This window comes from Eptesicus fuscus, chromosome 24, assembly GCF_027574615.1.
Source record: "Eptesicus fuscus isolate TK198812 chromosome 24, DD_ASM_mEF_20220401, whole genome shotgun sequence".
Lineage (NCBI taxonomy): Eukaryota > Metazoa > Chordata > Mammalia > Chiroptera > Vespertilionidae > Eptesicus > Eptesicus fuscus.
The window spans coordinates 3364849-3378096 of NC_072496.1; the positions used below are offsets into that span (position 1 = coordinate 3364849).

General features: G+C 55.5%; 1 protein-coding gene across 1 annotated transcript; it reads left to right on the forward strand.

Moving 5' to 3' along the window:
• The first annotated feature begins 1463 nt into the window (after positions 1 to 1463).
• On the forward strand, positions 1464 to 1979 carry GREM2 (gremlin 2, DAN family BMP antagonist). The gene has a single exon (XM_008158625.3). It carries the CDS (start codon positions 1464 to 1466, stop codon positions 1977 to 1979), a length of 516 nt encoding a protein of 171 aa, XP_008156847.2.
• The last annotated feature ends 11269 nt before the right edge of the window (positions 1980 to 13248 follow it).

Sequence of the window (13248 nt, forward strand, 5' to 3'; positions counted from 1 at the left end):
TATCACCGGAAGTTCCTAGCGTTTGACCGTCTATCAAGCCATCTATCTAGCTTAGATATTTTAAGATAATTATTTTTTTAAATCTTTATTGTTGAAAGTATTACATATGTCCCCCCTTTTCACCCATTGAATTCCAGCCCACTGCCACCTCTGACCCCAGGACTCTCCCCCTCCCCCCCCTCTATTGTCTGTGTCCAGGGGCGATGCATATATGCACACAAGGTCTTTGGCGGATCTCTTCCCACCCACCCACCCTCCCCCACCTTTCCTCCGGGATTTGATAGTCTGTTCCATGCTTCTATGTCTTTGGATCTATTTTGTTCATCAGGTTATGTTGTTCATTAGATTCCACACGAGGACAATTATTTTTAACAGAGAGGCAGCTATTTGCACCTGGAGCCAAGAGGCATGGACTGAAATATACGGGCGGCGTGATCTTAGAAGGTGATGTGGCCTCTCAATGCCCCGGGTTCCTCGGCTGTAAATAAAGGAAATAATAATACCTACCACGCCCTAGAACGCTGATAACTATGTTTATACATGAAGGGAATCTGACGTATTTCGAGCACCGATCCATATTAGCGGTTACCACTAACAGGAATCTATTTAAGACATCTGCAATAGTGCAAGAAGTTTAATATAATTAATAATAAGTTTTAGCCATTCTATATGTTTATGCCTGCTATATGTATACACTGAGTGGCCAGATTATTATGATATCTGAACACATAATAATCTGGCCACTCAGTGTGTGTGTGTGTGTGTGTGTGTGTGTATACATATATTGGAGGCCCAGTGCATGAATTCGTGCATGGGTGGGATCTGGCCAGCCTGGCCACAGGGAGGGGACATGGGCAGTTGGCCGGCCTGCCTGCTGGTCGAACTCCTGGTCGAGGGGACAATTTGCATATTAGCCTTTTATTCTATAGGCTACACACTGAGTGGCCATATTATAATGTGTTCAGAGATCATCTTCATCTGGCCACTCCGTGTATATTATAATTAATACACAGTCTATAACTATGGTATATAATGCTTCCTATATGTAATAGTCACATGCCATCCTGGGGTGTCCATGTTAAAGAACCCCATGCAGTTCTATGAGCGGTACCATACACAGAGGGAATGACCTCATGTACATATGAGGGTGATGACGATGACAAGGGCGAAGATGTAAAAGGAGATAAGAATCGTCTCTATTGAGGGGTATTGCTGACCCTTGAGGTATCAATGAAAATATAACCATGAGCCCGGGCCAGCATGGCTCAGTGGTTTCGCATCAACCTAGGAACCAGGAGGTCAGGGTTCGATTCCTGGCCAGGGCACATGCCCGGGTCGCGGGCTCCATCCCCAGGGCGGGGCGTGCAGGAGGCAGCCGGTCCATGATTCCCTCTCATCATTGATGTCTCTCTCTCTCTCTCTCCCCCTCTCCCTTTCTCTCTGATGCTTCTCTCCTTGCAGGGATGTTCTGGAAGCTCTGGCTGCCCTTGATCCTGGCGGCCGCGCTGGTGCGGGCGGCCGATGGCAGGAAGAACCGGCCGGCGGGCGCCATCCCCTCGCCCTACAAGGATGGAGGCGGCGGCGGCGGCAACAACTCGGAGCGCTGGCAGCAGCAGGTCAAGGAGGTGCTGGCGTCCAGCCAGGAGGCGCTGGTGGTCACGGAGCGCAAGTACCTGAAGAGCGACTGGTGCAAGACGCAGCCGCTGCGGCAGACGGTGGGCGAGGAGGGCTGCCGCAGCCGCACGGTGCTCAACCGCTTCTGCTACGGGCAGTGCAACTCCTTCTACATCCCGCGCCACGTGCGCCGCGAGGAGGCGTCCTTCCAGTCCTGCGCCTTCTGCCGGCCGCAGCGCGTCGCCTCGGTGCTCGTGGAGCTCGACTGCCCCGGGCTGGACCCGCCCTTCCGACTCAAAAAGATCCAGAAGGTGAAGCAGTGCCGGTGCATGTCCGTGAACCTGAGCGACTCGGACAAGCAGTGAGCGTGCGCGCGCCCAGGGCGCACAGGCCCGCGCACCGGCCCCCGGGCGCGCCGCCGCCTCCGTCCCTGTCCTCGAACCCGCTCACGCTGCCCCGCGGGCCTCGAGTGGAGCTTGGCTGATGGGTGGCGGGCCGACCCCGGGCCTCCCGGCTGCCCGCCCCCGCCCCCGGACCCGGAGGAAGAGGCTGGACCGGCACCCAGCGGTCCTGGAGAGGCGTGGATGTTTCCACCGTGTGGAACGGGGAGGTCGCCCTGGCCTCGCCTGCACTCCAGCTCGCCCTCTGCCTCCGGAAGGGAAGGATGCGCCCCCTCAACCCTCTGCTGCTGGTTCCTGTCCCCCTGGTGCCCCTGGTCCCCCGGGGGGGGGGGGGGGGGCCTGGTCCCCATGGCTGGGGGCTGCCCTCTGGCTGCTGAGCTGCGGGTTTGGAGGAGCTGCCTGTGGGCGGGGAGTTCCTCGTCCCCTGAGGCCAAGAAGCGGTGGCCACAGGGGCTGCCCTGGGGACCTTGCTCACAGCAGGCCATGCTCTCCCAGCCCCCAGCCTCCCCTACCTGCCTCACTCCCCGCACCCCCCCCTCCCGCCGCCCCCCCAACAACGGACTCCAGATGAACGCTGGTGTGCATGCTGTTATCGCTGCCGTGCGCATGTTATCACACACACAGCCTGCAGAGCGGCGCCATATGGTGTCAGACCTGACCTGTACCCTAAAGAGCTGTTCCCAGGTGTTCTGGGCCCAGCCTCCTATTGGTTCACGGGTTTGGACTCTGGCTTTGCAGCGGGTCCTGAGTCAGGACCAGAGCAGGAGGATGACCCGCCCGGAAGGTGTCTGACTCAGAAACAAGGCCTGGCAGCAGGTGCCTGTTCCGGATCAGGAGGGGGATGAGGGAGGAGTGGTGGTTTCACATTGAATAGAAGGAAGACATTGCACCACAATGTAGTCACCAGGTTGGGGTGCAGGGGTGTGGGGAGGCGGGTGCATTGGGAAATTGTTCATTTCACCATGCCTCTGTGGAGTGAGAAGGTATACTGTTTCACTGCCATGGCACGAAGCAAACGCTATTTTAAAAGAGAGAAATGTTTAAGAAGGTAAGGAGTTGGGTCACGTTGTGGTCTAGGCCAGTGGTCGGCAAACTCATTCGTCCACAGAGCCAAATATCAACAGCACGACGATTGAAATTTCTTTGGAGAGCCACATTTTTTAAACTTAAACTTCTTCTAACGCCACTTCTTCAACATAGACTCGCCCAGGCCGTGGTATTTTGTGGAAGAGCCACACTCAAGGGGCCAAAGAGCCGCAGGTGGCTTGCGAGCCGCGGTTTGCCGACCACTGGTCTAGGAGGAAGTCGAGGCTATGGTGTGTCCAATGGGAATCTATGAACTCCCAGAAAGCCACGAGCTTCCTTGTCAAAGAACAGACTCCCGAATAAAAGATGGGCAACCTTAGGCCAGCTTGCATTTTTTTCTCATGAATTCTTGAGGTTCTCATGTTGTGGTCTCTTGACGGAAGGAAGTGGACATAATTTAATTTCCTGAAAAAAAAAAATTATTTTTACTCTGCTAAATGGCCCCACCGAAAGGTTCCTTGAGAGTGATGTTTATAGAATCTGATCAATGCGAATGAGATTCCAATCTGATGGGTGGGAATGAGCATGCTCAGAACGGTTTTCCCTGGCAATTCCCAAGCACTGGGCCCTATGCGCTCTGCCGGGGACCTCGGGAAGGCCTGTGAGTTACCTGGATATGTGAGACATGGAAACCGAGGCTTCCTGACATCAGACAGCGATGGAGGATCTAGACTAGACACATCCCCCTGGAGAGCACGGATTCGGTGGGCGTGACATGTCCAGGCATCCGTTGCCACCCCCTGCCCTGTCGGTTTCATTTCCGTTACTTCTGAAACTCCCTGAGACCTGAGCAGAAGGTGCGGTTTGTACAGGAGCTCTGGGGTTCAGAAATGGGGTTCCGAAGTCAGGACATTCGCATGTAGTGGGAAACCTCAAAGTCAGACTCAGGCAGAACACGCAGCAGAAAAGCTGTGAGGGAAGGAGGTCCATGTGATTGGGATGGAGGCCGATGGAGAGGAGGAGGGGAGGGGAGGGCAGGGCAGCCTCCAGCCCCGAACTGCCAAGCCAGCCCCTGTGATTGTATAAGCACAGAACCCAGGCCGATAGGGGAAGGATGAAGCCATGCGCTCACAGAGTGCAAACACTAGCTCACTCGTTGAGCCTGATTTGTGGGTAGAGCAATGGAAGCAATATGATATGCTGCAATGGGGGTTCTCTTATGTACAAAGTTTACCTTCTGATGGCTCAAATCGTATTTAATTGTGTGTGTGTTTTTGTTTATAAATGAAGAAAAGCTATAAGGATAATGTAATTATTTTATAGGTGTACTATTAAATTATAGAACAAATAAAGAGACTCTAGGATTCTATGGGATCTCGGTGTGACGTGCCGTGAGAGAGAAAGTGTGAGCTTGGCTCCGTGGGCGGCCTAGGAGCGCTTGTGCGTTAGGAGGGCTTCTGTCCGGCCACGGTGAGTCGGACCCCTGGCCCACATCACATGATCGCCCGCCTTTGGGGCCTGGCAGCTTCAAAGAGATTCAGAACCAGGCATCCAAGGGCAGAAGTGCTGGGCATGGCTCTCAACCCTGGTCTTGGGGGTTTTCCAAGATGCTTACAGATCCCAGCAGCTGGAGAGAGAATTCTTTTTCTTTTCTTTCTTTTCTTTTCTTTTCTTTCTTCCTTTTCTTTCCTTTTTTTCTTTCCCTTCTTTCCTTCCTTCCTTCCTTTCTTTCAAAATATATTTTTATTGATTTCAGAGAGGAATGTAGAGAGAGAGAGAGAAACATCAATGATGAGAGAATCATTGATCGGCTGCCTCCTGCATGCCGCCTACTGGGGATCGAGCCCACAACCTGGGCATGTGCCCTTGACCAGAATCAAACCTGGGACCCTTCAGTCCGCAGGCCAACGCTCTATGCACTGAGCCACACCGGGTATGAAGAGAGAATTCTCCAGCTGTTCCCACTGTGTACTCTGCATAAGGAAGACTGAGCCGGGAAACCTGGAGAAATCGCCGCAAATAGAAGTCTGCTGTCCACCTCGCCATCCCCTTAGCAGCCCGGGCACCGCACCGTGTCTTCCACGAGCCAGACCTCGTCCTGAGTTTTGTACATTTTCACGTTCACTTGTCACGAGGCTCGGCCTTTCTTAATTTAAATCCTTTCGTTTCACAGCGTCTCACTTTCTCTATGAATTGACTTACCTGCCATTCAAGAGACTGAACTGCCAATAAAAAGAATGAAACTGCATATGGTTGGTTTGCTGTTTGGATTTAAAAGGGATTTCATGGAACTTCATAATAAATAATTCAATTTAGTTCATTAAATGGGACCCCACACTCCACTTACATGAGACTAAGGCATTCCAATTCACTTGTTTCTGAAGTTGGATGATTGATTTAAAAAAATAAAAAAAAACACTATTATTAATGATTTCAGAGAGGAAGGGAGAGGGAGAGAGAGATAGAAACATCAATGATGAGAGAGAATCATTGATCGGCTGCCTCCTGCACACCCCCCACTGGGGATCGAGCCCACAACCCAGGCATGTGCCCTTGACTGAAATTGAACCTGGGACCCTTCAGTCCACAGGCTGACGCTCTATCCACTGAGCCAACCTGGTAGGGCAATTGATTTTTTTTTTAAATCCTCACTGAGGACATGCTTTCTCTGAAAGGGGGAGGGGGGAGACAGAGACAGAGATATCGATGTGAGAGAGAAACATCGTGCCCCAACTGGGAACTGAACCCGAAACCTAGGCACATGCCCTGACCAGGAGTTGAACTGGCGACCCTTCGGGACACAGTATGATGCCCAACCCACTGAGCCACACAGGCCGGGTAGATGATTGACTTGACGTTACAAAGTCAATGGAAAGGAACTGGCTGCTATTGGGTGAACCGCAGAGAGAGGAGGCATTCCTAGCGAGCGTATTGGATGATTGGCCTGTCACCCCTGGTTATGAATGTCTGCCTGGGAGGTGGCCGATCAGACCGGGTCATAAGGAATATCATTAACGGTTAGTTGACCACCAGGTTATCTTCTGAACCCTCTTCAGCTCCACGCTCGCCACTCCTCCTCCCAACCCCACGGCCCCGGCTTCCCAAGGAGGGCAGGCATCGGGGGCCCTTAGCAAAGGGGACAGGGGGCCTCCAGGCCGTGTTTGCTCTGGTTGCGTGTACCCATGGGCAAGTTGGCGTTGCTGGCTTCTCCGGTACTCAGCCCGGGAAACGTGGGGGCCGAGAACAAAGCCACTGTCATGTCAGTTCTAGAATCCTGAGATTCCTACCAGGTTTGCCTTCTTTTCTCCACCTTTTAGAGGAGGGATGGGGGGGGCTCATCGCAGGCCTGTCCGGTTCAGGGGAGTCGGGGAGTCTGAGATTCTCAACTGCATCGGCCCACTCCTTCCAGATTAGGACGTTGACCTTGGCCCAGATTCCCTGGAGCTCCCCTGACACAGCTCTGCTTCTGCGTCCGAGTCGGCTTGACTGCGGGAGACGAGGGTTCCGTTAAATGCTGCTGGAAACCCTATGCTTTCATGCTCTGATGGAATCGGTCTTCCATCGCCTTGAGTCTTTTTAAAAATATATATTTTATTGATTTTTCACAGAGAGGAAGGGAGAGGGATAGAGAGTTAGAAACATCGATGAGAGAGAAACATCCATCAGCCGCCTCCTGCACACTCCCCACTGGGGATGTGCCCGCAACCAAGGTACATGCCCTTAACCGGAATCGAACCTGGGACCCGTCAGTCTGCAGGCCGACGATCTAGCCACTGAGCCAAACCGGTTAGGGGTTGTATTTTTTTTAATCTCTTGAACAAATCCATGCCACTTGGAAGTCAGTACTCAATGCCACACTCCTTAAAGACACAACTCTGAAACGCCAGCCGGGGTTCCCAGCTCCCCACCTCTGCCCCTAACACACCATCTTCACTCGCCAAATTCTGCCTGTGTGGTGCAGAGGGAGAAACAATTTGACACTGATGCAGAGAAACTGAGGGAGCAGCAAAGGGATCCGGACTCAACCGAGGAACTCAATGAGATAGAAGTCCGGGCCCCAAAATTGAGTTCACGGACCCAGGATGTAGGGCAATGCTGCTGACGGGGGTTAGAGTGCCGCCATAGAAATTGGGGTTCTGACTTGAAGGTCTGGGCCCCAAATTAAGGTCTAATCTAGGGATGGGGGTCTGGGACCCAGCATGGAGATCTGGGACCCGGGATGGGGGTCTGGGACCCGGGATGGGGGTCTGGGATATGGCATGGCGGTCTAGGCCCCGGACAGAGGTGTGTGCCCGGGATTGAAGTCAGCGCCTCTTAGGGAGGTCAGGGCCCTGGAGGGAGGTCTGAGTCCCGCCATGGAAATAGGGGTCCTGCCGTGAGGGTCTGGGCCCCGAATTAAGGTCTGATCCTTGGATGAAGGTATAGACCCCAGGATGGGAGTCTGGGCCCCAGGATGGAGGTCTGGGCCCCGTGGTAGTGATCCCAGCCCCAGGAGTGACGTCAGGTACCCGGATGTAGGTGAAGGCCCCGGATGGAGGTCCTGGTAACAATATAGGAATAGGGGTCCTGGCCTTAAGGTAAGGTCCCCGAATTAACATCTGATCCTGGGATGGATGTCAGGGCCCTGGAATGGGGGTCTGGGCCCCAGCAGGGAGGTCTGACTGTCGGGATAGAAGTCCGGGCCTCATAATTGAGTTCCCTGGCCCAGGATGTAGGGCAATGCTGCTGACGGAGGTTTCGAGTGCCGTCATAGAAATAGGGGTCCTGATTTGAAGGTCTGGGCCCCAAATTAAGGTCTAACCTTGGGATGGTGGGGGTCTGGGACCCGGGATGGGGGTCTGGGACCTGGGATGGAGGTCTGGGCCCCAGATAGAGGTTTAGGTCCGGGATTGAAGTCAGTGCCTCTTAGGGAGGTCAGGGCCCTGGAAGGAAGTCCGAGTCCGGCCATGGAAATGGGGGTCCTGTCTTGAGGGTCTGGGCCCCGAATTAAGGTCTGATCCTTGGATGAAGGTAGAGACCCCAGGATGGGAATCTGGGCCCCAGGATGGAGGTCTGGGCCCTGTGGTAATGATCCCGGCCCCAGGAGTGACGTCAGGTACCCGGATGTAGGTGAAGGCCCCGGATGGAGGTCCTGGTACCGCCATAGGAATAGGGGTCCTGGCCTTAAGGTAAGGTCCCCGAATTAACATCTGATCCTGGGATGGATGTCAGGGCCCCGGAATGGGGGTCTGGGCCCCAGCAGGGAGGTCTGAGTGTCGGGATAGAAGTCCGGGCCCCATAATTGAGTTCCCCGGCCCAGGATGTAGGGCAATGCTGCTGATGGAGTTTCGAGTGCCGCCATAGAAACTGGGGTTGACTTGAAGGTCTTGGCCCCAAATAAAGGTCTACTCTTGGAATGGGGGTCTGGGACCAGGGATGGGGGTCTGGGATATGGCATGGAGGTTTGTGCCCCGGATAGAGGTCTCGGCCCAGGATTGAAGTCAGTGCCTCTTAGGGAGGTCAGGGCCCTGGAGAAGATCTGGTCCCGCCATGGAAATGGGGGTTATGCTGTGAGGGTCTCGGCCCCGAATTATGGTTTGATCCTTGGATGAAGGTCTAGACCTCAGGATGGGAGTCTGGGCCCCAGGATGGTGATCTGGGCCCCAGGATGGAGGTCTGGGCCCCGTGGTAGTGATCCCGGCCCCAGGAGTGACGTCAGGTACCCGGATGTAGGTGAAGGCCCCGGGTGGAGGTCCTGGTACCGCCATAGGAATAGCAGTTCTGGCCTTAAGGTAAGGTCCCCGAATTAAGGTCTGATGCTGGGATGGAGGTTTGGGCCCCGAGATGGAGGTCTGGGCCTCAGGAGGGATGTCTGGGGGTCCGGGATGAGGTCCGCTCGCCAGAATTGAGTTCAGGGCCCTGGATGTAGATCAAGGCCCAGTATGGTGGACCGAGTGCCGCTGTAGAAATAGGGGTCCTGCCATGAAGGTCTGGGCCCCGAATTAACGTCTGATCCTGGGATGGATGTCAGGGCCCCGGAATGGGGGTCTGGGCCCCAGCAGGGAGGTCTGAGTGTCGGGATAGAAGTCAGGGCCCCATAATTGAATTCACGGGCCCAGGATGTAGGTCAATGCTGCTGACGGAGGTTTCGAGTGCCGCCATAGAAATAGGGGTCCTGATTTGAAGGTCTGGACCCCAAATTAAGGTCTAACCTTGGGATGGGGGTCTGGAACCCGGGATGGGGGTCTGGGATACGGCATGGAGGTCTGGGCCCCAGATAGAGGTTTAGGTCCAGGATTGAAGTCAGTGCCTCTTAGGGAGGTCAGGGCCCTGGAAGGAAGTCCGAGTCCCGCCATGGAAATAGGGGTCCTGCCGTGAGGGTCTGGGCCCCGAATTAAGGTCTGATCCTTGGATGAAGGTCTAGACCCCAGGATGGGAGTCTGGGCCCCAGGATGGCGATCTTGGCCCCAGGATGGAGGTCTGGGCCCCGTGGTAGTGATCCCGGCCCCAGGAGTGACGTCAGGTACCCGGATGTAGGTGAAGGCCCCGGATGGAGGTCCTGGTACCGCCATAGGAATAGGGGTTCTGGCCTTAAGGTAAGGTCCCTGAATTAAGGTCTGATGCTGGGATGGAGGTCTGGGCCTCAGGAGGGATGTCTGGGGGTCCGGGATGAGGTCCGCTCGCCAGAATTGAGTTCAGGGCCCTGGATGTAGATCAAGGCCCAGTATGGTGGACCGAGTGCCGCTGTAGAAATAGGGGTCCTGCCATTAAGGTTGGGCCCCGAATTAACATCTGATCCTGGGATGGATGTCAGGGCCCCGGAATGGGGGTCTGGGCCCCAGCAGGGAGGTCTGAGTGTCGGGATAGAAGTCCGGGCCCCATAATTGAGTTCCCCGGCCCAGGATGTAGGGCAATGCTGCTCGGAGGTTTCGAGTGCCGTCATAGAAATAGGGGTCCTGATTTGAAGGTCTGGACCCCAAATTAAGGTCTAACCTTGGGATGGGGGTCTGGGACCCGGGATGGGGGTCTGGGATATGGCATGGAGGTCTGGGCCCCAGATAGAGGTTTAGGTCCGGGATTGAAGTCAGTGCCTCTTAGGGAGGTCAGGGCCCTGGAGGGAGGTCCGAGTCCGGCCATGGAAATGGGGGTCCTGCCGTGAGGGTCTGGGCCCCGAATTAAGGTCTGATCCTTGGTTGAAGGTCTAGACCTCAGGATGGGAGTCTGGGCCCCAGGATGGCGATCTGGGCCCCAGGATGGAGGTCTGGGCCCCGTGGTAGTGATCCCGGCCCCAGGAGTGACGTCAGGTACCCGGATGTAGGTGAAGGCCCCGGATGGAGGTCCTGGTACCGCCATAGGAATAGGGGTCCTGGCCTTAAGGTAAGGTCCCCGAATTAAGGTCTGATGCTGGGATGGAGGTTTGGGCCCCGAGAAAGAGGTCTGGGCCTCAGGAGGGATGTCTGGGGGTCCGGGGTGAGGTCCGCTCGCCAGAATTGAGTTCAGGGCCCTGGATGTAGATCAAGGCCCAGGATGGTGTACCGAGTGCCGCTGTAGAAATAGGGGTCCTGCCATTAAGGTCTGGGCCCCGAATTAACGTCTGATCCTGGGATGGATGTCAGGGCCCCGGAATGGGGGTCTGGGCCCCAGCAGGGAGGTCTGAGTGTCGGGATAGAAGTCCGGGCCCCATAATTGAATTCACGGGCCCAGGATGTAGGGCAATGCTGCTGACGGAGTTTCGAGTGCCGCCATAGAAATAGGGGTCCTGATTTGAAGGTCTGGACCCCAAATTAAGGTCTAACCTTGGCATGAGGGTCTGGAACCCGGGAGGGGGGTCTGGGACCCGGGATGGGGGTCTGGGATACGGCATGGAGGTCTGGGCCCCGGATAGAGTTCTCGGCCCGGGATTGAAGTCAGTGCCTCTTAGGGAGGTCAGGGCCCTGGAGGGAGGTCCGAGTCCTGCCATGGAAATGGGGGTCCTGCCGTGAGGGTCTGGGCCCCGAATTATGGTTTGATCCTTGGATGAAAGTCTACACCCCAGGATGGGAGTCTGGGCCCCAGGATGGCGATCTTGGCCCCAGGATGGAGGTCTGGGCCCCGTGGTAGTGATCCCAGCCCCAGGAGTGACGTCAGGTACCCGGATGTAGGTGAAGGCCCCGGATGGAGGTTCTGGTACCGCCATAGGAATAGGGGTCCTGGCCTTAAGGTGCTGTCCCCGAATTATGGTCTGATCCTGGGATGGATGTCAGGGCCCCGGAATGGGGGTCTGGGCTCCTTCATGGGAGTCTGCGCCCCAGCAGGGAGGTCCTATTGTCTGGATAGAAGTTCGGGCCTCGTAATTGAGTTCACCGGCCCAGGATATAGGTCAATGCGGCTGACGGAGGTTCGAGTGCCGCCATAGGAATTAGTGTCCTGATTTGAAGGTCTGGGCCCCAAATTAAGGTCTAATCTTGGGATGGGGGTCTGGGACCCGGGATGGGGGTCTGGGACCCGGGATGGGGGTCTGGGATATGGCATGGAGGTCTGGACCCGGACAGAGGTGTGTGCCCGGGATTGAAGTCAGTGCCTCTTAGGGAGGTCAGGGCCCTGGAAGGAAGTCCGAGTCCGGCCATGGAAATGGGGGTCCTGTCTTGAGGGTCTGGGCCCCGAATTAAGGTCTGATCCTTGGATGAAGGTCTAGACCCCAGGATGGGAGTCTGGGCCCCAGGATGGCGATCTGGACCCCAGGATGGAGGTCTGGGCCCCGTGGTAGTGATCCCGGCCCCGGGAGTGACGTCAGGTACCCGGATGTAGGTGAAGGCCCCGGATGGAGGTCCTGGTAACGCCATAGGAATAGGGGTCCTGGCCTTAAGGTGCTGTCCCTGAATTAAGGTCTGATGCTGGGATGGAGGTCAGGGCCCCGGAATGGGGGTCGGGGCTCCAACATGGGGGTCTGGGCCCCAGCAGGGAGGCCTGAGTGTCAGGATAGAAATCCGGGCCCCATAATTGAGTTCAGGACCCAGGATGTAAGTCAATGCACCTGACAGAGGTTCACGTGCCGCCATAGATATAGGAGCCCTGATTTGAAGGTCTGGGCCCCAAATTAAGGTCTAATCTTGGAATGGAGTCCCGAGTGCCGCAATAGGAATAGGGGTCCTGCCAATAAGGACTGGGCTCCGAATTAACGTCTGATCCTGGGATGGATGCCAGGGCCCCGGAATGGGGGTCTGGGCCCCAGCAGGGAGGTCTGAGTGTCGGGGTAGAAGTCCGGGCCCCATAATTGAGATCACGGGCCCAGGATGTAGGTCAATGCTGCTGACGGAGGTTCGAGTGCCGCCATAGAAATATGGGTTCTGACTTGAAGGTCGATGCTCAAACCACTGAGCCACACTGGCCGGGCTCTAAGGCCCCATTTTCTATAGAGGGCTGTGGGCAAACCCTGCTTTAGAAATGTCCCTCGTTTCCTCTTCTTTTTGACACGTCTTTTTACTTATAATAGAAGAAAGTACTTCCTTTTTTTAAGGAGCAGTGTCTAAGGTTCGTTTGTCGTCTGTGCCTTCATTATCTGCATCTTTTGGGATTTGGGCCCCAGGATGGAGGTCTGGGCCCCAGGATGGCGATCTGGACCCCAGGATGGAGGTCTGGGCCCCGTGATAGTGATCCCAGCCCCAGGAGTGACGTCAGGTACCCGGATGTAGGTGAAGGCCCCAGATGGAGGTCCTGGTAACGCCATAGGAATAGGGGTCCTGGCCTTAAGTTGTTGTCCCTGAATTAAGGTCTGATCCTGGGATGGAGGTCTGGGCCCCGAGATGTGGGTCTGGGCCACAGGAGGGATGTCTGGGGGTCCGGGTAGAGGTCCTATGAACCAGGAGGTCACGGTTTGGTTCCTGGTCAGGGCTCAATTCCCAGTGTGGGGTGTGCAGGAGGCAGCCAATCATTGATTCTCATCATGGATGTTCCTCTCTCTCTTTCCCTCTCCCTTCCTCTCTGAAATCCATAAGCATATGTTTTGGAAAATAAAATGGGGCCTTACGATTCTTCATTTGATTGTCCTCCTCCTCTTGTCCTCCTGGGGACTTCTAACCCATCCCATCTTCCCTGCATCTCTCTGCGCTCTGAGCTGTGCCACTTCATCCTGATGAAGTACCAAGGGCCCGAGCCCCATCCCGACTCCAAGTCCTTGAAGGGAAGGAGTGTGTGTAATAAACTGGGCACATGTGACATCTTCCTAACCACCACCCCCCCACCCTTCCGA